Source organism: Ammospiza caudacuta, chromosome 1, assembly GCF_027887145.1.
Source record: "Ammospiza caudacuta isolate bAmmCau1 chromosome 1, bAmmCau1.pri, whole genome shotgun sequence".
Taxonomy (NCBI): domain Eukaryota; kingdom Metazoa; phylum Chordata; class Aves; order Passeriformes; family Passerellidae; genus Ammospiza; species Ammospiza caudacuta.
The window spans coordinates 119,931,361-119,958,307 of NC_080593.1; the positions used below are offsets into that span (position 1 = coordinate 119,931,361).

Sequence of the window (26,947 nt, forward strand, 5' to 3'; positions counted from 1 at the left end):
GCCATCCAGAGCAGAGGCAGAAACCTCAGAGACCATGAAGGACAGCTGGGAGCAGAAATTACAACAGCCACCTCAAGGTAAAGGATTCAAGTCAAAGCCAAGAGGTTGTGAAGAGCAGGATTTTCAGACAGAATTAATAACTTCACAGATTAAAATTCCTATTAAATTTGTTGGAGAAACAGATGACAGGTCAGCTGAATGTGACAGAATTAAAGCAAACAGAAAACAAAAACAAACTACCAGAGAAAAGTGTGCACAGTACACAGTAGTTTTTCTCCAATGTTTCCTATTTGAAGTGATCAAGACCTCTAAAGGAAGATAAATGCTCCAATTGTAGCTGAGAGGTGCATGCTCACCAATACAAGCAGTCAGTGTCCCACACTTTCTACCCCATGCACAGTAGAAAAACCTTCAGTTAATATAAAGCAACAAGAAAAGGAAACCAGAAAAGCAATAGAAAAATCAGAAAACTATCAAGATTACACAGAAGCACTTACAAGATATTTTGAGAATTCCCCATAGTTGCTGAGAAAAGTGGTTGCGGTGATGCAGATGTTTTAGCCTTTCCAAGGTCTTAAAAGAAAAATTCTACAATGCTGCATCTGTATCTATATTTTAAAATAGTAAATAAGGCACATGGGAGTGGCTTAGTGTATATTTTGGGAACGGGGTATGACAGATGAGTCATTCCAGTCAACGCTGCCTGTTTATATCGACACACTGATGAAGGCAGTTAGGAGTGAGCTTTTTATTTTGCATACTCCTAAACAGGATCTTTTAAATTGAACCTGGACACACTGCCATAGCACAGGAATTCCTAATTACTTGGTGTAAATGAATTTCCATTGGATTTAACATTGGAACAGCCTGAAAACATTGAATGAAGCAACTTCATGGCCAGCACAACTAAACAAAGGCAGAGGGAGTTATCGTAGATAGTTTTGGCCTTACATTTTTGGTCTGCTGAGATAAACACCTTATCAAGGTACATTTTATTACTAGATACATTTATTCCATTAGTATAGAATAAAACCAACCAAGTAAAAGGCAAATCTGCTCATGACTGTGCCTAACTTCCCATTAAGTTACAGCTGATGATTCCTTATAGATTATTTTGCTCAAGTGCACTAGGATAAATAGAACAAAAACAAAAATCTAATAATACTGCAGGAAAAGCAATGCTTCACATTTCTTGCAAAAAATTGTAATAGAATACATTAACCCTTGAATCTACTCTAATATGAATGTTTCTACATACTGATGAGTGCAACTGTTCAGCTTTCAGGCTGGTCTTTTTTACAGTCGATTTACAAATACAAAAAAAATATGTAAATAGTTGCTAACTTGTACAGTATAGTACAGATAAGATTTGCATAAACCAAGTGATATCTATTAAGTGAGAAAATAACACAAATTTACCAAACAATGATTCAAACATGCCATAAGCAATTTTTTGTTTGCTTGTTAGTACCCTCCTCCCCCACCTAAGTTGGAAGTCAATCCTTTAAAAGATTTACTGCTTCTGAATAGCAGAACAGCATGAATGAATTATGCCAGCAAGAATTATACTATTCAGAACAAACATCAATCTCATTATGTAATAATTAATTTCAATGAGAGTACAAGTGAAAAATTAATTTACTTAACATCATGTTCTGAATATTTTCCAGTTCTACCTATGAGAATAGTGGAAGTTTTCCAAGATAAATTAAATTTTTCTCTCCAGTCAGATGTATGTATCAAAAACTAGAGGAAGCCATGTTTTGCTTCTCTCTAGATTTACTTGAGCATTATCACAAATCCTTCTGCAGAAATGATGGGCCTAACTACTTCATTTTAAGTTCTGAAAACAAAATAAACCTATTTACAACAACAACAACAACCCAGCAGCTTTTTCAATAAACATTTAGAACCCAGTATCTTCTGTTCTCATCTAAACAAATCCCCAAAGTAATTAAATTCTCTGATCAAAACCCCTTCATTAGACAGTCAGTGCTACAGTATTAACAGCTACACAAATGTAAAAAAATCAAAATAACCGGAAAAAAAAAGTGAAGCTTCTAAGTCAAAATTGAATTTATATGTATATATGACCATATATTCCTACATATGTAGGTTAGGACTATAAATTCTTATACACACATGCCTATAGCTTACAAGTTTAAATTCAGAGACAATGCAGTTATGAATTTCTGGGGACTTGAACATGTGCAATATACAACTAAACTGAAAAGACTCAGGGCATAAAATGACATGTTCTGGCTGATTTAGTTGGAGATGGTTAAGAATTTGTAATGAGTAGCTGCTGGTGTTCATTGAGCTGTGTGAGACATCATGCAAGCATTCCTAGTCCATTTCAACACAGATTCATAGCTCAAGGTGGCTAAATTAAGTGGCATCACACAGCAGTGGAACAGACTTGGAGCACATACACAGTCCCCATGCCATCTGCACCACCAGCAGCCTCCAGAAGAGGTGTGGGAAATACTGAATCTGGCAGCCAGATCTGCAAGAGCCTTCCATCTTTCTCCTCTCAACAAATGACCTCAACTCCTTCTGTGCACTCACTACCACAGAGGGTCTCTGGATGCTTTCCCCTCCCAATACCATTCTTTTGTTTGAACTGGGCTTTACCCTTTATTTCCCTGCTACTCTGGAAGCACTCCTCAGTAAGTTCACTGAACTACTCAGCCCTGTCAAGTACCCTTTCCTTTCTCCAGTCACATTTAGGATTAACAACAAAAATATTGTTTAAAATCACATCATTATTCCAAGAACACCTGGCACATTTCATAGCCTCAGTACTGAAGTTTTTAAGAATGTGTGATGACTCTCCAATAAGTGTTCTCTAAGCTATAGTTTTAACTAGAAAGATACAAGGCAGAGGTGGTAAATTCCAATACAGAAAGATCAATCATGAGTCACTTAGAAAACTTTACTTCTACCAAACACATTGGGTTAATTATAAGACCTTTCCTTTTTCTTCAATATAGGAGTAAAACATCCTACACAATGTTCAACTCAGGAAAAAAGAAACTAAAAAAGGCAAACAACCAAAAAAAACCCCAAGTCAACATATAAGAACCCAAACTCTTGTAGAGATTCTAACCAAAATATTATCCAGGAGAAAGAGAATGCTAAGTTTATCAATTCAACAGAGATATAAAAAAGTTATTATTTAAATCAATCATAAATGTTGGAAGTTGCAATATAGAAAATGGTATGCTTACCTAGCATACGAATGTACAACGCAGTCTGATCTGAGCTGTCATAGGAAATTGCTCCACGTCTCTGAAAAAAATAAGTGTATTTTAAGCAAGTTAGAAGAAAATAATTTTTAAATTGAAATGAAAATTATTAACCATTTCCATTTTAACTCTTAATATTAATTTTAGAAATTGTGTGTCTTTCATGCAAAATGCCTTTTTCAAGTATATTTATTGACTGATTTTGCTTTAAGAGGGAACAAAGGAAGGATAGGAATTGGTAGTGAAAAGATTATGAAACACGAGATCAGTGTGGCTAAAAACACCCCCATATATTCCTTTCCAATGTTCCTCAATCATTCCTCACAACAGCAAAGACACAGAATGAGATTATGCAGACACAAGAAAGTGCTCCTCATGGCCCTCTAGAACACCATATTGAAACAAATACTTGCAGTTCCTGGTTCATATATCTACCTTTACCTATGGGGTATTTCCATCTTCTAAAGGTAAGAGATGTAATAAGTGAAATTACACCATTACTGCAGCCCTAGGATGCCACATGCTACTTTCATTCCACCTTGTATTTTCTGTAGGCAAAGCAAGGTATCACTGAGGTAAGATGCATAAAGGCATTTCAGAGAAAGCCAGAAAGTAGTATTTCAAATTTGATGATAAAAGTTCAGAAGAGTCATCAAGTTATCCATGCACAAGACTGAGATACTCCCACATAAACTGTATTTTTTACCTACATGGGACACATTATGTGTAATGCATACTAAGCTACTGTGGTAGTTACAATCCAGGAAGTCCCCTATGAAGTGGTGAACTCCTCCTCTAACAGCGAAAAACTGGAGCAATGTTCTCACTGGCATCACACAGTCTGCAAAGCATGACTCCACCTAGCACCCAGCCTCACACCGTGCCTTTATTGTACTTTGACCATCTTCTGCCCCTTCCTAAGGCCTTCATTAATGTTACCTGTTAATCCTAGGATGAGAGGATCACCTTCACAAGCAGACCTCCATTTTTTCTTTACAGAAATAAGATTTTTTGTGGGAGGTGCATATTAGAAACTCCTATGACCTTTCTCTGCACACCACACTTCTTTCTTACATTGAGGACAGTGAAGTCCTTGATGCCACCAAGAGTCACCACATGCCTTTGAGAACTTCAGATAAAAGTCAGCCTGGTGGCAAACAATCATCCATTTTTCTATGTACACATCAGGAACAACACTAACTCGGGGACACACAACAGCCTAAAAATGTGCAAGTTCAAAAGATAAGAAATCAAATCATGTTAGGAAACAGGACAGAAAAAATAATGTTGCCTATTGAGAAGAATTCTGAAGGAAATGAAGGAAAGAAAAACTACATGGAAAAGCAAAAAGGTAGAACTGCTGATATGCATCTATCTACAGAACAACCTAAATGAACTCAAAGACAGACTAAAGATGAGTAACCTCAATCACCGTGATCTGTACAAGTGATGTGCTTAGACTCCAAACTCCTAAGTTACACTTATTCTTTTAAATATTTTTCATGCCAAAACAAAAATTAAAACCTTACACTTGAAGTTGTAGAAGTTTTTTCCAAAAGTAAGATTAATATGCAATTATAGAAGAGACCAAAAGACCTAGCTCCAAATGGGGTCCAATAATAATAATGGGGTCCAAGCTGTTGTAAAGACTACACGGAAGAATTCCCTGTACAGAACTTTTATGTTGTCTCAGCCTTTGTTCTACATTTTCTTGGAAGATCATAAACCATGCTAATAATTTCTCAATATATGTTTGTACAGCATTTCTCACAGCACTATGCCTGTCCCGATGGGAAAGGTAGAAATACAGCTACTCAGCCAGAAAATGATGCTGATTTCTCACTAACATTTTCAATGTTTTTCATTAAACTTGTCTTTGAGTTTCAGAAAATCTCAGCTAAATATATTTTCCATAGCCTGGAACATTTCATATCACCGACTAGGCACAATCAGTGATGTAATTTAGTGCTAACTTGCAATTTGCACCTGTCCATCACAGATTTCTGGACATGTCCAATACAGTTCTGTAATCTAATACAGGAGAAACCTAAGCACACATGCAGCTACAAGACCCACATACAACTGGAGCATTAGTCTGCAAGAAAGAAAACAATATACAAAAATTTACTGAAAAAGAAACCCTTTTGATATGTCGATTCTAAAATATTACTTGCTCCCTAAAATAAAATATTGTTAGATAAAGCAGTATGTATAAAGTAGTGCATCCATGTATGATATCAAATACAAAACAGATTTTTAAAAACATACAGTAGTTGCTCATATAGACAAGTGATTTTGCTCTGCAAGGACATATTTGAAACAATCAAATCTAGTAAAATTACCTTAGAAAGTTTGGTTCTCTAAGGAAAAATAGAGACAATTTATTGTATCAGTTTCACTAGCAACACTACACAAATAGCAGGACAATTTCAGCTAATTCCGCTAAAAGGACTGAGGTCTCAAAGATACTTATTCATTGAAATTTGTTAAATAAAATAGGTAAGAGGAAAACATGTATTAGCAATTTCCACCAACAGATGTTGGGGTGGGGGGGATAACGAGTGGTCAGATCTCTTATCTTTAGACCAAGCAAGTAAGTGAGGTTCAGAGAGTTGAGCACTGTGGTGGGCAGTCAGAGACAAAGGACAAAGCTAATGGTACAGAGGTTTTTTAGCAACTTGTGGTAAGCAAACAAATAATATTGCACTCATCCAGACACAGACTGCTTTGTGTCAGCTTACCCTGCAAATACGTAACAGACCATCTCCTGCAGGCTGTGGTGCATCACCTATTTTCCCACTTCAAATAACACTGACAGTGCATTTGTTATTCTACCCCCTACAGTACTCCAGAAAAATGCAAGGAAAAAGGCAGGAAGAGATAAGTAATTTAACATACCCTCTGTGGGGTTCTTTAAGATACATTCTCGATTCCAGTACTTAAACCCAGCAAGGAAAAAAAACAGATTTAATGCTTCCGTTTTCCAATATGATCGGACAGCAAATTCTTAAGAGGAAAGACAAACATGTCTTGAAGAACTAAAGTTACTGCCAAGCACCAAACTGTTCAAACAACTTAATCAGCAGGATTTTACCCTTGTTGATGACCAAAAATGCCACCCTCCTCATGGCTAATCAAAGGCCCATTCTCTGTAGCCTACTCCAAGACACCAACACCATACCTACCTTAAAAATATACCTTACTTACAAAGCTGAAACAACCATAGCATACACTGAATAACCCTACAGAGACCTTGGATCAGAAAATATTACTTGTTGTCATGTTATTGTCAATATTTATACTCATTTAGCATAAGAATTTATTTCTAAATCTCTGCACCACCTCTCTGTCTACCTGAAGATTTGTACCTGTTAACAGCATTACTGACCCTCTGCACAAAAATCAAACAAGTAAGCACCATTCCAGCAAGCAGACAGAATTACTAGTGCTCAAAGACAAGACAACCCTCATGGGTCTGTGTTTAGGCAGGTTCCATTTGCAAGCACAAGGACAACTTGGTTGGTGGGAATGTGCTGGATCCTAAGTGATTTAACAAATTCCTCAAATGATTACCTGAGGTTCTCAACTGCTCTGCTCCCTTCCAGGCACCAGAACAGCCACCTGACCTGGGTGGGCTGATTGCTTCAGCCGTGAAGATGGATGTCAGAAAGATGACTGGGAAGGGTAGTTCATACTGGACTTCCACTGTCAAAGCCTCACCTTAAACTTCAGTTTCACATTAGAGTATCATTTATTCTTTAGAAGGGTGATACAGTCAAAAAGCTTCCTTTTTTCTTCTCCTTTGAGACATATTTGTGGAAGGTGAATGGAAGAAGTTCAAACTAAATTGGAAGATCCATTAATCCTCTAACAACACTGATACAAGGACTCTGCAAAAACATGCAAAGGGAGTATCTACCAGAACTTAGATTTAAATCAGATCTCTCTGAATGTCTTTTCACAGAGTATAAAAAGTTATTAAAGGCCACTCGATGGGAACAACGTGCCAAAATAGCACACAGATACATCTTCAAAGGGAAACCGCTTCAGTGATGCTTGGGAGCACAAGCATTTGCATGTACCACTTGGAAACGGAGCACCTGCTGCTGTTTGTGTCAAACAGAAATGTTTCCATTGATGTATCAGTTTTATCCCAGACTTCCCAATCTTGCTGAGAGCAGAGCACCAGCATTACTGCTGGGCACTTCATTTCAGCAAGGGCCAGCTTGTGGACAGTCTAGCAAAACAACTCCTGTTCTCATACTCTAACGACACCTGCTAGAGCTGTTGGCCTTCAAAATTCAGTACCACCCATCAATAGAACCACCCATGCTCTTTGATGGACTACATGACCTTCATTTTGCTACTCAGTTGTTTATTCAGAAGCTGGGAAAGAAAAGACAGGACAGAAAGCAACACAGGCAAGTGTTTTTACCTACCTGACTTTCTAGTCCAAGCTCTTTGCTGAGCTATCAGAGCATTTGTCTCAACTGCTCTGAAGACAAGTGTGGAGAAGTTGTTATACCAGTTGCAATGTACTGGTTATGCTACCTCAAATATACACCCTTGGAAAGCATTTAAGATCATAAGACCATTTATGAACTAGAAGTCTTGAGAATGACAAACTAATTAAGGCCTTACTTCTCCAACTATTATTAGATTTCAAAAGCAAGACTGTCACATATCTTAGACTTATTTCAAGTATTTAAAAGATCCATGCTAAGAGTCAGTTTTCCAAAAAGCACCATCAAGCTTTTAACTCACTAAAGCACAGAAAAATGCTCTTCAGAAGCACTTAAATTGACAATGAATTCAGGTAAGCCACTGCAAAATGGTCCTACTACTATTTAAAAATTTCACTGCAGTTCAAAGCATTACTCTGAAAGTTTACCAGTAGTAAGAAAACATCATTCATACTGCCTTTCTGAAATTTAATCAGCAGTAGGAACCCCACCTTTCCTTCAAATATTCAAATGTGATAATTTTAATATTTTCTTCCATATAAAGCTATTTCACATGATTGCCTCCCAAGACAGATGGCAACCATTTTTAAACTTAGCTATCATTTGACTGATAGTTATCAATGTTAGTGATACATATATCTCACAAGCATCTGTAAGCTATTTTTTCTTATATACCTCAGATATATATCATGTGGCATAAAATTTACCCAAAGCTTTACCAACATTAAAAAAATCAAGACTTGAAAATATACAAAACAAAACCTTGACAATTGATCAGAAAGAATGTACACTTAAAAAAAACCCACAAGCAATTGGTTTAAGTGAGGACAGTAATATACAGGGGTATTGCCTAAGGAAACTAAATCAGAATAGCATCAAGGCAATGGCAAAATAGGTAATTGAATGAACACAAAACCACTAATTCTTTAAAACAAACAACCACTAGCACATGCAGAAACAGAATCATAAATAGCAGGGAGTTTTATGCCTAACTGTATTATGTCAGCTGGGATTTTTCTTTTTCCCCACCTTAAAATAATCTCTGACCAAACTGGATTAGACATAACCCTTGAACAGGTTTTTATGTCAAGTTCCAAAAAGCCAGCAGTTCAACAATATACCAGCAAAATGCACATGATGTACTGGTCTAGCACACAGGCTGTAAATCTGTAGAATCTGCCTTCAGTCACAAGTGAACATCCACTGGGCATCCTGGTCTCTTTCTTGATGTGATAAAAGTTGTCACAAGTGCTAGCAACTAAGCCTGACCATTTTTGCTTTTAATAAATTTAGAAACACGTTATTGGCAATGACTGAAGAGTACAGGCATGGGTGCCTGGCAAAGCTTGTTTTCACAACAAACTCAAGTTCATGCTTCTTCAGATTCTCCTGTTAATTGTACAAAAATTTTAGAAATGTGTATCAGTAGCAATAACAAAAAAATTATCTATTAATGCAGGAACTCTGTGGGGTTTTTTTTCAGTTTCCTTAATTTTCTCCAATTATTCTGGCTCTCCTTCATAATGCAACATTTAAATTTATTCTTCCTTCTTGCAGTGAACTATGCTGAGAAGAGCCTGGTCTCATCTCCAGACACCAATCTCATCTATATTTACCAGCACAAATATTCATTATGGGGATACTTACATTCTTTGGAATGAGAGAGTAAAAACTTAATCCTAACATAAGCATGCATTTTGCAAAACACAAGGATCTCAAATAGAAAGGCTACAAAGTAAAGTAGATATTTCACATAAGCAAACAAAACTGGTATTTCCACTCCTGCAACTCTGAAATCAACAATACAAAAAGGATATCCTGTCCAGGAAGCAAAATACACTAATTTGTATTATTCTCACTATGTTTAAAATTGTTTTTCCTTATTTTCACAAAGGCTTTAAGGTGCTATAAAACTGGAAATCTGTTGGTAACACAGGCAAGCCAACTCCTGCCATTCTGAAGCCATTTCAGATTCCTTTTTTCTCCTCTCCTAACTGGCACTGCTACAAACACACTCCTTCCCACTTCAAGGCAAGCAAAAGTCAAGATCTACAAAATCATGTATGAACACTTAAGAAACACAATCTTAAATGGCAAATGATGTTTCCAAAACAGATTAGATTTAAAAAGGAAAAATAAGCGCTTGTGAAGTTCTTAATGACTTGTTTTCTCTCGGACTACTTATAAAGCCAGTTAGCCAAAACATTTTTTTTAAATGGCCTACCTTAGAAGTAATCCATTTGATGAGGATCAGAGCTAAACACCAGACCAATGCAATTCCCATTGGATCACCCCAAAGAGCTGAAGCATACTCTCCCCCGATGGCCGCCAGTGCCGAAGGCAGCAGGGCACAGCAGCGAGGCACAGGGCAGGCAGCAGCTGTCACCTGACAGCCCCTGCAATGGGCTCTGCCCCGCTCCTCCCGCTGCCAACGCCGGACTCAACAAGAAAGTTTTACAAGCAGAGGACATGGCAAGTAGTAAAACCTTACTAAACCCCACAGAAATGCCAACGGAAATGTAAAACCGTGATTACATCCTGTCATCATCTTTAAATACAGCAAAGTGTGCCACACAATAGGATCAAACTCCAGTAGTCAAAACACCCGAGCTAAGTCAGGATACTGCCTTGCCTTCAAATGCTATGAAGAGCCTGTTTCCAGCAGATTCCAGCGCTTGTGATATTCACAAGTTCCTTTTATTTCTGCCACCTGGAGAACTGCTAAGAACTGAACTTCAAAACATATTTCAAAATTGCTTTTATAGCAACGTGCTATAAATAATGTTAATGAAAGTTAATGCACGGAATATGTGCAATTGTTCAAACCAGTTGTCATTGTCTAACTTCTTTTGTCCACCAAATACCAAGCCATCCTTCATACTAGCCATTCACACTCATGCCTGAACTGGCATGGGGCTTTTATTTATTGCTCCAAGGGCTGAACCTGGCTACAGCCTCCCCAGCCCTACCCAGGGCTGGAAAGCAGTCTAACTTCCTCCAAGAACGCTGGTTGTGCAGCAAAGTAGTCCTATATGCTTGGTGCAGCCTTGAGATTCATTCTAATTTCTGTCATTTTAAGCTGACAAGTGTTTCATTTCAAAAATACAAATAAATCTCAAATACTTAGGAAAAAAGGAGCTACAGTGGGGGAGAATAAAGAACAGTGTAGGAAAATGAGGAGTTTAAAAGGATGACACTGAATAACTGAAAGCAAATTTATATGAAGAATCTGCTCTTCCTATTTATTTTTTTTTGGCAAAGAAATCAATTCCAAATTCCAATATGTGCTCAAAACACAAAAGTTAGCTCAGATCACCAAAGGAGTACTTTTAACATTAAGAAACTAATTTCCTCCCTTCCACAAGAAAAGGGAACACACACCACAGCAGATGTTTACTAAATTAAGGAGATTTGTTAAGTGGGATAGAGCTCTTTGTCATTTTATATCATGATTCCGGATATTTACGATGTCTTTTAAGCTATAATCATGTTCTCAGCACAACCTGTGAATCCCTACAGAACCATTACACTCCAAACATTTATCTTCTGCCCTGTCCCCATGCCCCAGAAAAACAGTCAGATCAAAACCAAAGGCAAGAACATTCAGAATGGGCCTTCTGGTACCTCACTTCATGAATGCTGCACTTATCTAAAGCTCTGTAAAGTTCCACATAAAATACCAACTGTCACAGAGATAAATTTAAAAACATTACCACCTCCAAATAGTTGACAAGGTTAAAGCACCCTAACAATTAATCACCACTAGTCTGATGTTTCTTTAAAAAAACAAACCCACAATAAATGGCATCAGGCAATATTTGCATTACAATTTGGCACAACTGGAGCAGATCAACACACACCTGCTGCTCAGATCTTTACACCTATACTATATGAAGCCCAGGAGTTTTAATTTGTTTTTGAAGGCCATATTTACTCCAACTTCCTGAACAAGATCCTACCACAGGAGGTTCAAAGCTGCCAAAAAATGATCCAGTAACTGATCAAACCCCTACAACCTTATTGAGGTTTCAGGCCCATTAGGTGCACACAATGAGTGAATGATTCAGTTTCGTTTGGAAGAAGCCTGGTTAGCACATACCAAAACCACTCCAGAAAACAATCAAATGAGCACAGCAAACAGGAACAATGAGGTGATTTGCTTCTAGACTGAACTCCCCTCTGAATAAAACTCAAGCATAAATAGCCTTATACTCTTTGAAATGTCAAGCTTTCCTCTCTGTCACCACTATTAGTAATCCTCCCTGATAAATCTGGTTTTCCTGTCTCAAAACACACGAAGATGTTCTTGGAGTGTGTGCACAGTCTTGCCCCAGATGCACGGAGCAAGTCTTTCTCCCACCAATTTCAGAAATACATTATCTTAGCAAACAGAACTATACAAAGTGATCACCCTTTTCTCTTTTGTCTTCCACCATTAAGTGGTTTCATTAAGAAGACTTCTCTTACTGGAAGTTATCTTAAAACTGTCTCATGCATAAATTTAATATGAGAACACAGAAATAAAAGTATTTGACTGCTTGTTAAGCACCACTAGACCATTATTTGTTTTAATTACAGCTTGGAAATGAAAATATTGTTTTGGTAATACAATTCTGAATTGGAGACAGAGTAAGATAAGAAAGTGCACTGCTTTGTGTGAGAAGTTTAACAAATCAACACAGAAGCTAAAGTGCTTCTTTCGGATAAAGTGCTGCTTTGAATAACCCCACTAACAACAGCAAGGTGAATGTAAAAGAGATTACATTTTACAAAGAAGAAATTATTCCAAGTTATTAGTAAGTACTGTAAACCTGCAGGTAGAAGACTACATAAAAATGTGGTAATACTAAATTCCCTCTGTGTTAACTACTCCCTGTTATACTGCCTCAGCTCTGGGATTGCAGGGACCCTTCAACTGTGGACACCACCATCAGTCTCAGCTTCATCTTGAAACTAAGAAGCACACAAAAAAGACTAGATATCATGTATGATATCTATTCTTTTTTGTGGGCTTCTTAGTTTCAAGGTGAAGCTGAGACTGATGCCATTGTTTGGTTGTTGTTTTTTTTTTTTTTTTTTTTTAATTGGGGAAGTTGCTAATGCTGTTTTATTTTCTTTCTTCTCTTTTTCTTTACTGCTTTCTAACAGATTCTTTTTAAGTTTTTCTAAAACCCATTTTCTTGATGTCTGCAGAGACACCACCTTTGGTAAGGCAAGATTTACAGTACCTAACATTCACATACAAGTTGTTACCTATTCCTCTCCCCTTACCATCAGCTCACATGTACAATTGATGTCTCTTACCACTTCCAAAGAAACAGAAATATCCCAATGGCATCAATGTAGACTTGATGATATGCAGCAATGTAGATGCATCTAAGCAGTCAAAGGCATGTTTTGCTACAATTTTTGCATTTACTGAACAAACCTCTCTGTGCTATTTCTGATAAGACAAGCACGCATTATCAATACAGCAGAAAGCAACTGGGGTCTTGAAACAGTTGTTACAAAGATTCCACTAAGGAATTTGCCAAAGACACCAGTTTGCTCTCATTGGGAAACAGGCATCATATGGGACCTGCCCCTACCCATTCAAAATAGCTCCCCCATTAACACACCATGATTATTTGTAAGGCTCCAATTATTTCCACATGCACTCCTAGAGATCTGCAAGGCTCCAAGTGGAAACCCATCATTTCCTATTACATACTCTGCTATTTGGAGTACCACATACAGGATCCCAATTTTACTTGTGTATTTCTAAATACCCATCTATTCCAATATTTTTCTGTATTTAGTTATTTTCCTGAGCTTCATAAGCCCTGAGGAATGGCTCAGGGTTACCTTACAAAGCTTAGTAACTACTGTTTGTGCAGAAGTGCCTTTAAATGCTCTAACCCCCCCCCCCCCCCCCAAAAACATTTCAGTAACACCTACAAGAAATCCAGAGCTGAAACAAAAGCACCAGATTTCAGATACACTGCTGGGTCTCAAATGATGCTCTGTTTTAAATATAGCAGGGCTTTGTCAATCTCCATCACCACCTGAGTTTTTATGCTCAGTTGGAGGCATAAAGTTGCTTATCACTCCTACTTGCCAGAATGACCTGATTTCATGTGCCTGCACCTGTACACCTGGCCCAGAAAAGAAATCTCCATGGAGTCTCCTATGCCCTTCAAACACCCCCTTCCAGAACAGAGGCCTGTGGCACACTGATTTCCAGGATACACTCCTGACTGACCTATTACTTGCTGTGAACCAGTCTGGGTTCTAGGCCTATCATTTTCAGATTCATCAGCACACAGTGGAAAAAAACCCACAACTCATTTCCATCTTTTCTTTGCTTTTCTCCCTGTCTCATTATATACCATGTGTAATCTCTTTCTCCAGCAGACTTCACTCAAAAAGAATAATTAAATGGTAATCTGTAAGTATTCTTGTAACAAGTGTGGGTAGCTACTGCTGCAACCCAACCCAACCACTAAACACTGCTCTCAAGGGAAAAAATTAAGAAAATGTACCATTATTTTTATACTGATATAAGATACTGAGAGCAGAACGTATAGAATCTCACAGTGTATACACAATAACCAACTTTTACAAATGCTACTTCTATTTACATCTTATTTTAAAATGTTATCTAAGCAATTTACTTCCAATTCAGCTTCTTATTTAAAAGATTTGCCATGTTAGCCCAAATTGCAACTAGGTACAAGATTCCAACTACTCCAGCGGTTTATTAACAAAATCATGGAATCATTTAGGTTGTTAAGGACCTTTAGGATCATCAAGTCCAACCACTAACCCAGCACTGCCAAGTTCACCACTAAACCATGTCCCTAAATGCCACATCTACACATCTTTTGAATAATTCCAGGGACAATGACTCATCAACAAAGCTACATATGAGCTAGCAAGCAATAAGCAAACATGAAAATCTAAGAAAGTTAGCAAAAATCACCTTCACAACCACATATTAATCACCATTCCAACTGCCTCACTTGTTGCAACTAAACTCAAAAGGCTGGTTGATCTTAAACCAAGGGCTGAGAACTCCAAAACATGAACTTTGAAAGTCAAGGACAGCTACAGATCCAGAGGGCAGAAATTACACCCTTAAGAAACACTTTTCAGTTTTAGAAATCTTTCATTTCAGCCCTCATAAGATAGAAAAGGAAAGAAATCCCCCTTAGAAAAGATACAATCCCAATGAATGAAAAAAGTCAACAACTTGCATTTTAGTACCATTTGCGAATTTTCTATTGCTACTGCAACATAGCAATAGAAAACTATTAGGATCATGCTGTGTCCTTTATTTCTAGAAGGGATGAGAGGTAGTCTATATTTTATAAAGAAATCATATAAATCTTTGTCCAAAAAAGCACATTATTAAACACTGCATTTTTCTGTTGGCTGTTTAAAACCTTTCCTCTTATTTGTTCAACATCATGATTTTGCAGGTTGACAGAAATGGACATGCAACACTGAAAAAGGCAAAACCATACCTATCATAGTTGAGGGGTGTATAAAAACACTTTTTTAACTTCCTCACATAGATTAAACACCTTTAAACAGTTTACTTCTTTTTAAAATTATTCTTTTGCAATTTGAACACTCTCACTACCTCTGTCATATCATAAACTTCAGTTTTTTAACTAGATGTGTTTTCATAAGAAAAAATGTTATATGGTATAAACTGTCTCAGTGACAAACAATCCAATTTAGATCATTTAACTATAGAAACGCTGAAATTTATTGTTTTAGGTAAAACAAATCATCACAAGATTAACTGAAGTTCTACAATACAGTATTCTTCCTCTGATTTATTCAGACATACACTTTCAAAGGATGCTTGCTTACTGTGGCATTTTAGGACTTTGCTTAAATTCACAGAACTAAGATTTATGCTTTTCTCCAGAGAAGAGATTTTGGAAGACTTTTTTAAAAGCCTCTTTAAAGAAACAAACAAAAAAAAAAAAAAAAAAACGAACTAAAAAGGACAAAGTTGAGCACATGTATTTGTCATTTACTTTTTTGGAAATATTAATTTTTAACCCTTGGAGGTAGTGAGTCTTATCACCTTGAACAGAGAACCATATTAGCAGTTGTACAGATGCTCAATCAGGACTGGTCTACAGCAGCAAGTATCTGCCCACACCTGTTGGCAGGTACTGCCAACCTGCTCAGAGTTCAATACCAACTGTGATTTCAAAGAGTTGAAGAACTGTACCATTGTTACAAGACAAAGTTCCATCAGGGTCTCAAGACTGCAATCCACTCAGTAAAGGTAGACTTAAAACTCAAGAAGTTGAGTTTTATCTGCTCTGAGTTACTGTGTTTCATGCTAAATACACCTTCTGCCAAGACTGAATGGTATACTGGAAGAAAATCAACAGTAATTTCAATTCCCACGTACTTCACATATTGCAAGTAACCCAGCAATGTGAGAACAGTTGAACATTATCGTGTGACAAGAAAAGCTACCAATGTTTTAGACTTTGGAATAAAAAAATTATGTTCTATTTCTAAAGCATATCCTTTGAATGGTGAAAGATCATCTTACTGTGCTATATTTAAATTGGAATCTAAATAAAAAACATTGAGTTTATAATCTCACAGAAAGACACAGCAAAACTGTCAACACATCACAACAACCAGAAAAGAAAATTACAGAACTTAAAGTCACACAAGTTGTATTTTATAATTCTTTACAAACTACCAATACAAGACACAAAGGACACAACACGTCTTCTAAAACCCCCAAGGTTTAAGCTTTTTGCCTGGAAGAGAAGCTTTCCCAATAACTTTTACACTTATGTGAACACCACGAGCTCACCCGTGATTCTTCAGAGCCTCCAGAAGGGTGTGTGGGGAGGGGGAGCACAGCAAGCACTCAGGGCCTCCCCACACAGCAGCTCGTGGATGAATTTCTACAGATGTGTCTGTCCAGCTCATGAATTCAGAGGAGAGAGCAATGCAGTGCAATAAGTGAAGGCTAAAAGGCACAGGGGCAGGCTACAATGTGAGATGATCCTTTTCCCTTGCTCCCTGGGCTTCTTCCTCATTCACACGTGAAAAGGAAAGAAATAAAATTTATTGTAACAACCAAAAGCCTCTATTTGACTAAGTGATGGGTACTCCCATAGCTATGAGGGCTCACCTCTCTCTAAGCCTAGAGGAAGATCTTCCTGCCTGGTTCTTGTCTAGCAAGTTTTTCCTAATCCAGCACTGCTAAAAGCTCCCTTTAACCCCTTCACGCACACTTCCATTCACTTTGAAGGAAGCATTTAAAGAACAGTTTACACAAAATGAAAATATTCATGCTTACTAAGACTCCCCAAGCAACACAGCTACCAATTACTTTAAGCAAGGATTTTCAATTTTCAAATCTCATTTTTAAAAAATTAACAATTCCCACAGGGAAAAAACAAACAAAACAAAACCTAACATATTTCAGCAGTTCCCCAGGCACACTGGCATATGCTAAAGCTCCAACAGTTTATATTAAACATTAGAAAGACAGTAATAAAATGACCTTTGTTTCTGTTTCCTTGCTAGACATCACATAAAAATATTAGGTTGTCAAAAAAGATTATATTTCAAGGGGAAAGCTGGAAGATTCACTTTCACAAATTAAGCAGAGAGCACAGAATATCCGAAATAAATAAAGTCTGGATTTCATTATCTTACTTTGTGATTATTTCCATTAAAGTAAATGAAGAACTACAGAGGACAAACACAAACTGGTTACACCATTTGCTGTCAAATTCACAAATCAATACTGTATTTAATTCATGATAGCAAATGAAAATAATTATTAACTTAAAGTCATCACAGAGTTAATGAAGAATAAAGGGTGTCAAAGAAAGATCACCAAAGGCAAAGCACAAAACTAAGAAGCCACACATGGTATCATAGTACAGTACATGAAATACAGAAAAGGCTGACCAACTACATGCAACTTCTTTCACCTCAACAAAAACCCTAACATTTCAAGCTTAAAGGAAACCCAAACAAATGAAACTAACAAAAAGCCCCAAAATTAACAAAAACCAAACAGCAGAAACCCCCCACACACACGTTATACAAATCCAAACCATAGCAGTTAGTTTCTGTTACAGTGTTCTTCCCAGATGAAATTCATCTAGAGATGCATCTGCACTAAACACTTATTGCAGAATTTGCTTGCCCACCGTACCCAAAAATGCTTTTAGTCTTCCAATTAAGGATAGACTGACCAATTTCAATTGAATTGGATAGGCAGATCAATTTCAGCTGAACCCCCTAAACTTGAAGAAGCTCTAATGAGACAGTAAGCTGCAAACCCAACACTTCCCCATGGCACACACACCTGCCATTTCAACACCTTCCCCTGCTTTCCAGGCCACAATATATTATTGCCAGCTTCCCACCTTTCATTTTATTGAGCTACCAACACAACCCTTTCTTACTTCTCAATTCTCATTCTCTGACCTGTAGCAAATGCAGATTTCTTATAGCAAATGCTCTAAAAATTTGATAATGAAGTTTAATAAAGGGATTTTCATACAAAACCTTATGTTTCATAGACATCTACACAGCTTTAAACATGTAATTACTGCCTTGCATTAATATTCTGTCAGTATGTAGGTGCCAGCAATCCATGCATCCAAACACTTTTCATCAAAACCCAAATCTACTTATTTCAGCTTCTCACCCACTGCAGATAAAGCTGACCCTGAAACAGAGAGAGCTTTTCAGTAGTGTTGTGCCTCATGTCTGCAGGTGTTGAACTGAAAAAGACTACTGTGTTTGAGACTGAAATACACTGAAAAGGCTCAGCTTTCCATTACAGAGATGTCAGTGTAAGAAATATTTTCCTGGAAATAAAAAAAAAGTATACTTGTTTTTGTTTAGTTTGGCTTTTTTTCTAATAGGTCAATACTAAGAAATAAGCAGCTGACAAAGGAACAGAAGAATTATAAGCTCAAAACTAATATTAAAAAAATTCCAAGGCAAAAAACAATGTATGATTGCAATCCTGTTAGGGGAGGCATGGAAGGAGGTATGGAAATAAGCATACAAAGGAAGTGTTCTATTAATAGATTAATACATTTTTGATACACTTCACTGCTGACACATTAACATAAGAAAAAAAGGTGGATGCTACCACTAGCATCTTTCTGCAGTCTTCTCTCAAGAACTATATCCTTGTACAAACTCCTCATTATTCAACCTGAGTGTGCACTTTATCACATCTACAACATTTAAGACCTCCTACAATTAAAAACCACTTTCAAGTAATTTTTCTTACAGCGATTTCACAGCAGTACACCTCTGAATTTAATATGCCATTTTTGAAGGTAACAAGATGCTGCTTTCATTGTCAGGATTTCAACACTAAACAGAAATTGAATTAAGCATAGAAAAGACGTTATTTCAATAGGATTTAGAAGATCTACATTTGTAAAATTACGTGCCATTACCATTTTACTTAGTTATCCTGCAGGGATGCTGAAAACAGCCCTATAATTATTACATTGTTTCTTAAAGAAGCAAGAATTGTAGCACTACCAACAAGAATGTTTATCTCTGAAGCTCCTGGCCACCCACTGGACAGCTGTCAGTCTTGGCACTGGCCTTTATGTGCCCATGTAAAGAAGATTTTGCATGGCATAGCCCTCTCTTGACCAAATTAGGCTAACCTCATCTGCATTGACATCAGTGCCTACAATTTTGGAATCTCATCGACAGAAATAGCTTTATCACAGGGCCCAGCATACAAATTAAGCATCTGTATAGGGCAGGCTGAACTTGTGGAAGTGATAAAAAGCTGTAGTGGAAAAATCTTAGCATATACTTTGAAGCTGTATCTAATTAAGGCAACAGTTAGCTACTCTGGGTGAACTTGCTATTTGAAGTCTGGGGTTTAGTCCGCTTGCTGTATTCTCTGTTTGCACACAAGCTAATGATAAAATCTTATATTGTAACCAAGAATCATGACCAGTAGCTCTGTATGTATTTCAGGAATGTGGTAATCAAACACATTTTTGATATCAGATTCCAGTTTTGTTTTCAAATTTGGCATCACTAATCATCCCATTATTCTGCAAGAAGCCATTTCAGCTTGCTACAGGATTATCTCCAGGACTAAACTTCCGCTGCCTGCATGACAAACTAAAAATATCAAGACACAATTAATTTCATTAATTTCATATTATTTAGACAGAAAAGGGGAAATCTGGTATGTTGGATCATAATCATCTTATTAATGTAGTGAACTAATTTTACAGAGGAACTTTTGGAAAGGAGCAGAAGGACAAAGCAAGCTAGATAAGCAACTCCCAAAACACAGTTGGAAAAGGAGGTAAGAAAAGGAGAAGAGTAGCTTGTATGACTGTAGCAAAATTCCAGGCTTCTCATCCTTATGTCAGAGCTGGGAGTTCACAGATCAAAAGGCACACAGCATCAGTCACCCTGTTTTCCAGGGGAAAGGAGGATCTGCTGTCAGTTACTGCACCAAATATGATGGAAGACAGACACAAGACCTCAATATAATTAAAGCCTTTCTCATTTTGACACAATTTGAAGACTGGTGGAAATACAGATGATCATGCAGAACAAAAGAACACTAGAAAACATTAAAAACAGTTTTTGCTTTAGAATAAGTTACTGAATATGGATGTTATTGCTCCTAAAGGGAACAATACTGAAAGTGCAAAGACTACTCCCAAACACATAGCTAAGAAATATACAAAGAAGTGCAACCCCGCCTGTAGTTCAAGATCCCTGGGTTTTTGGAGGTTCCATGGGGAGCCAGCCTGTGACACACACAACAGAACCTTGCTTCCCATGCTGAAAATCATGGGATTTTCACCAAAATTGCCTTAATGTCTTTCGTATTGCTTTCTATACAAAATTACAAATTGCCCTCATGCAATCAAAAATTTCTGAAAAACTCTCTCTCATTCTCATGTCCCTTCTTTTGTATCATATTCCACCAAACAGTGTAGGGAACAGGAAAAGAAAGGTAGCACATGCTGTGGCTAACCAGTTTGCCTGGGTGAAGCCCTACGGCATACCACACCAGAGAACTCCTTGAAATGACCAGTGAAAAGCCCAACTCTTGGTCTTTCATTTACTTTCCAAACTATGAAGAGCAAAAACGTCTCAAATCCTAGAAATAATAAATTCATTTTTAACACTGAACTTTTTATTCTGCTTTGAGATACACAAAGCAAGTATATCTATTAAGTATTTAATAGAAATAGTATTTCTAATAAAGTATTAATAGAAAGCATTAAGTACTTTCTATTAAGTACACATAAGTATTTCTCTTAAGTAGTTTTTATGTCTTTCAAGGAAGATGTAGACATGTCCTTCTAAACAAGCAATACAACATTTTGGAAAATATCCTGCATTGAAGGTATATTTGGCAACAAATCATTAGCCAAAACATTATTATTTTTTATTATAATCCATATTTATGAGGCCCTTAATTTTAAACTCACCTCAAAAAAATATATATTAAAAAAACAAAGATTACTAGCAATTCTCCTACAGCATATACTCGCTGTTGTTGAATAGACAAAGAGTAAGATTACATTTTTATTTTTCAGAGTTCCCAAGTCAATTTATGCATTATTATAAATTATATTATTATAATAATATAAATTATTATAAATTATATTATTATAAATCATAATTCTTTACTTAAAAAGTGGAAGGTCTGAAATGGTAATAGCCTTCACATACTGCAAAGGGCTCAAACTCCAAAGGAAGAATTAATTTTTTCAGTGATTCCTCTAGAGCATTCATCAAAACTATCAGAGCATTTCACAAGTTGATGCCCAGAGAAGTTGTGGATGCCTGGATACCTGGTCTACTGGAAAGTGTCCCTGCCCCTGGCAGAGGGGATGGAATTAGATGATCTTTAAGGTCACTTCCATCCCAAACCACACTATGATTCTACGGTAAGTATTCATCCTCAAACTCCAGCCCAGCATCAAGATCAGAGCCCAGATATCAGCTCTTCTGGGCACACAACTTAAGATTGCTAGAACTGTATTCTTCAATTTTTTTTTAATCACATGCAGCCTACACATAAGCATGGCTCCCGAGCCTCAGCATCTCCCTCTTTAGAGGGGGTGGAGGAGAGGAAGAGGGCAGGAAAGGCAAATCAGGCTGCAAAATCTCACATCAAGCATTCAACAAATAAAAAGCATACAGTCGTGATCTAGGAAAAGCTTGATGTCCACATAATAAGCAATTACAAGATGGAAGCATGGGAAGTATCTTGTTCTCCAGAGTGGCATTTAGATGCCCTTTAAATACATCCAATCCATCGTGCTTCCCAGACAAAAAAACACAAGGTATGGTTAAAATGATTTTCACAACAAAAGCAAGTACATTTTTAGCAATAAAGGAGGCAGGGATTTCCTTAAAAACATTAAAAAATCCTAAAATCTCACTATGCATTCATGTAAGGATGTTAACATGGATTGCAGAGGCAATTGAAATGCACATTTCCTAAATGCTGTGATTATCTTTAGAGTTATATCCATAAGGGAAGAAAACTTATTTCACAGCTCTTCTGTTTTACTTCAATTGGGAAAAAAAATACAAAAAAAAACCACACCAAAAAAGAAAAAACACACAAAAACAAACAAAACAGAAAATCCCAGAAAAAAACCAACAATCAAACTAAGAAGCTATTGGTCAGAACATAACTTAAGAGAGAAATTAAAAAAACTCTACAATCATCTCAGAGACCACTTCTGGTGTTTTAAGATATAAACTACATGTATTACTCATAATTTCTAATTGTGGAAAACAAAAATCTGTTTCTAAAGTTAACACAATTAAAATGTATCTTGAGCAATAGAGAAATCTTTATACAGAGATATACAAATATACTCAGCATGTAAGCTGGAACCAAATACACTAATTTAAAGCAAGCATTCTTAACCAGGAAGTACAAACATTTTACAGAAAATAGTACAATGCAAAAAAATTAAGGTAGTTCTGTAAACTGATCCATTTTTATCCTTCTAGACATGAGATACACTTTTCCAGGAACAACTGAACTTTCAACACTGGACTGGCTATTTCTGTTATGTACAAACACCATAGCTCAATAAAAATCTTGAAAACTGTGGGTTTAGAAGTAGTCTGAAGCCGTTTCCCTAGGCAGACAATGCCTACTAGGGATGTAAGTAGTGCAGTAATCAAGGCTAGGTGTGGACAGGGCATTAGCAGTAAAGCAATCTGTCCGTAATGATGAGAGGAAGTTTTCAAGTGCACAGTTCATGCCAAAATGCCTTTGATCCTGAAAATACAACACTGTACAAAGCTTTGAACCGTTAGCCAAAAAGGCACTGCAGTGCTCGAGAGCCTCCTCCTTTATAATAACTGAAATGAGACTAAACACTGCTCAAGTTTCCTTTTTTAATAAAAATAATTGCTTGATGTCTTAAAAATCCCCAGGTATAGCACAATTTCTCTGAAAAACTGATGCCCCATTCTCAAGTTATGGCTTTTTAGTGGTACAAGAGTACTTCAAGTTCTTCCAGCCCACCTTGAACTGAGAGATTGCAATGCTGCATGGGGTACAACAGCCAGGGCTGGCACTGACTGGCACCTCAGTGCATGGCCCTTGCTCTATCCTCTTCTCATTCCCAAATTTTGCAAAACAAGTTTCAATGTAGCACTCAACCTCGGAGAAGCAGAAGTATGAGTAATAAGCTGAACTCCTTTCCTGGATGCAGCCTCCCCCATGCCATGGGCACGTGGTAGGGGAGGCTCGCTGCCCTTCAGCTCTCCACCTTGCAGCCTTTCGCTGAAGTGTGGCTTGTCCTAAGGCAGTATGTATTATTCCACCTCTTCCTCAATCCAGACATGCTGTGGAGGAGTGGGACAAGCTCATACAAATGCAAGGCTCCTGAAATGAGGAACTGGAGGGAAAAAAAAATCTTTATTGCAAGTAATGTTGGAAGACCATGAAAACACAGCTTTGAAATCAGAATTGTGACTATTATTATTATATTACAGAAAAATACTGTTTGAAAAGCAGTGTACGTCTGTGAAAGCGCAAGATAAACTTTAGTTTGCATCAACCAGTACTTTTTTATGCTAATACTTTTCCCTTTTTTCACAGAAAAAAAAATAAAGACAACTAGAATCTAAAAAATGCCTTTCAATGCAAAGTAATAAAGGTCACAGCAATATCCCCTACAAAACCACATGAAGGGACAATAAGTTATCTTCCACCAGCACATGAGATTATTGGAAATTCCCACAATATTTTCATGGTAATCACTCCATATAAAATGGTTTTCCTAGAAAACACCCAAAGCTTAGCAACACTCAAACCCTTCCTCTCTATATTTTAAATTACATCACGAACCCCTTGAAAGAGGAATTTAGCTTTTAACTTTTATTCTCTAAACAAATACCACTGCATACTTATTTATTTTGCTTTAATTTTTCCTAGATGTTTTGCACATAAAATACATTCTGACAAACTTCCTGATTGATTACTTTGCTGTTTTTTTCTCCTAACAATTACATATAAGCCATTCTGATAAACTCCCTTAAAAACTGAAAGAGTGGTGATTTCCATAACTGACAGTATTTTTATTATTTAAAACATAAAGGGTGAAACATAAGAAACCAAATGAACAACTGAACAGAAAGCCTCCTTGCTACGCTGTGGATAAGACTAAAAGTAGGAGAGAAAGTTTAACACCAATATTACTTATTTTTGTTTGCTCTTAAGACATTAAAAAATGGCAGGTGATGGAGGTCTGAACAAATCTTTGAGACAAATACAATTTTCAAGGAACCACAATCAGACTTGCATCATTGTCAAAGCTGGGGAAGCCTGGCTTGTAGTGAGGCACAAGAACCTCTCCTGAAATATGAGAAGCAAGAATTCTGCAAAGCCAGAAGAGTAACTCACCTCTCCACAGAGGCTGTGAGAAGTGACTGAATTCCTAAATCTCAACCTCAACAGCACATGTATTTTCAGAAAGGGGAAGACAACATTCCCAGGCTTTTCTTTAGCTCATGACAATTAAGTACTTGCAGGTCAGAGCTAAGCATCACCACCACCTGCTTAATCCAGAAGAAACCTGGTCAACACTTCACAGTCCACACAAACAGGGATCCAGAAGTGAAGTCAGGCATACTCCTGCCTCCCTCAACAAGCAGATTATTTTTTCACCTCTGATTTTACATTTAGGCACGCATACGCATCCGCACACCAGTCCAGGCAAAGTTTTTTAAAAGTAACTTTCCAATTTTCCTATACTTATCAATCTGAAGTGCCAGATATATGAAAATCCTTCAGAGAGCAACTTGGCATCATGCTGAGCACAGCAGCAAGTTCTGGTCACTGAGATAATTTGATACCACAAAGTCTAGAACAGACTCTCAGCTTATGATTATGGGAACTGCCTCCATGTGTGTGCTAAAGCCGTGCATGTCAAGGCCTGCTACACATGTGCAGGAGGCTGCTCTGATTCCAAACCCCTCTCTCCAATAGAAAATCCCAGCTGAGTCATTTCCTTGATCTACACATGCATGACCTCAATGTAGGTAAGAGACCTTTTCTTTCCAAAATGCAGGTGGTGTCAAACTCCATCAGACCAAATCAATGGCATGCAGTGTGTCCCTTAGAGTGACAACAGTCCTGCTAACAATAACGTGGCATATTTGTTGTCAATACACGTTTCTAAAAAATGTATGGGGTGGGCTGGAGGACACACGGACAAACAGTTGGGAGGGAGGCAATCCTGCTTTCTAGGCCACTTTTTTGTAACTGTGGTCAAGACTGACAGGCAAGCTACCAAAAAGTATTCAACACTAAAGTATGAAAAAAAAATCACCAAATCAAGAGGAAAAAAAAGCTAAAAAGTTCATAATGCCAAGCATTATACAGATTGTATCCTGAGCTTTGCAAATAGCCAAGAACTATGATACTTCTTAAAAGGTAAATCAATTCTGTAATCATGACCAGTGAAGTAACATGGCCATTCCATGTGTTGATATAAAAGGATAATTCAGTACCTATAAAGACAGTTCAATCTTTAACAAAACTGATAAAACTATCTGCAGTATCTTGATATAGTTGCATTTAAATCTGCAAAACCCAACTCAAGTAGGACATCTTTCTTTTTTTTCCCCCTCACGCTCCTGTCTAGATTTCTGCAACAATCAACAGCCCACAGCTGAACTCATATGACACAATGAAGGCCTCCAAGACGTCAAGGCTGCCAGACTCTGAAGGTGTGTGATGACTTTACATTAGGTTCTTTATTGTGCTGGCAAAAGAACACTCTGTGTGCTGATGGAACTGACATCATTAATACCCACAAAAAGTTTTTCATTACAATACAGAAAAGATGTAGTCAGGCATTAACTAGCAAGGCTCTTTCCATCCCCCAGCCACCCCCAAAATGAAGATCCTCAAAGTCTCTTAGAAATCTTCTATCAAGGAACTGCTTTCAGGAATAGCACCAAACCATGTCAAAATACTATCAGAATAGTATACTTGGTCATAATGGAATGGATAAGATAAAAACCTATTTTAAAAAGCACAAAACATTTGAAAACATAAAAATCACCCATTAATTTTATGACACAACATCTACCTATGTTTACAATTTAGAGGCATTAGACTTCCACTTTTTTCACAGAAACAGAAAAACACTAACAAAAGTTAATTGTTACAGAAATACTGAGAATTTTATCTGAAGTATTAAGGTATTGAAAACATGCAAGCTTGAAATAAAAGCTAAAAAGTGAGGGACTGGATAACAACTGACCTCCACTACTAAGAATAAAAGCCTAGTAACAAAAAAAAGTAAATTCCAATAGCTGCTATTATGATGCTTCACCTATTGTATTTGAATGAAAACAACAGGATACAAAAATAATTTTTATTTGCCATGATGCAAAAAGCATTTTTTAAATAAAATTATTTAAATCGTTCTGATCTGCAAATATAATGAACTCATCAAATTATGTAACAGGTATAAGGGTTAACTTCTAAGGAAAGTATTTAACTAGTTCATGTGACCTTCGAAACTCTTAGTAAAAAAATATTCAAGCTGCAACTGGAGTTGTTACATTTGTTAGTCCAGATACAATTTCTGGAACACTGCTCTGTACACTTTCTCTGCATGGCCATCCTTATATTCCAGACAACACCAACAGAGATAGTACTACCCATAAAATCAGTTACTTCACTTCTCC

General features: G+C 37.0%; 1 protein-coding gene across 1 annotated transcript in view; it reads right to left on the bottom strand.

The window, feature by feature from the left end:
- The window catches only part of PDE7A (phosphodiesterase 7A), a 41,563-nt gene extending 31,568 nt beyond the window's left edge, over positions 1-9,995 (bottom strand). Inside the window, exons 1-2 of the mRNA XM_058804385.1 lie at positions 9,936-9,995; positions 3,231-3,291 (exon numbers count right to left, since the gene is read on the bottom strand). Of these exons, the coding sequence (XP_058660368.1) occupies positions 3,231-3,291; positions 9,936-9,995 (121 nt within the window). The remainder of the gene's footprint in view (positions 1-3,230; positions 3,292-9,935) is intronic.
- Positions 9,996-26,947: the final 16,952 nt, after the last annotated feature.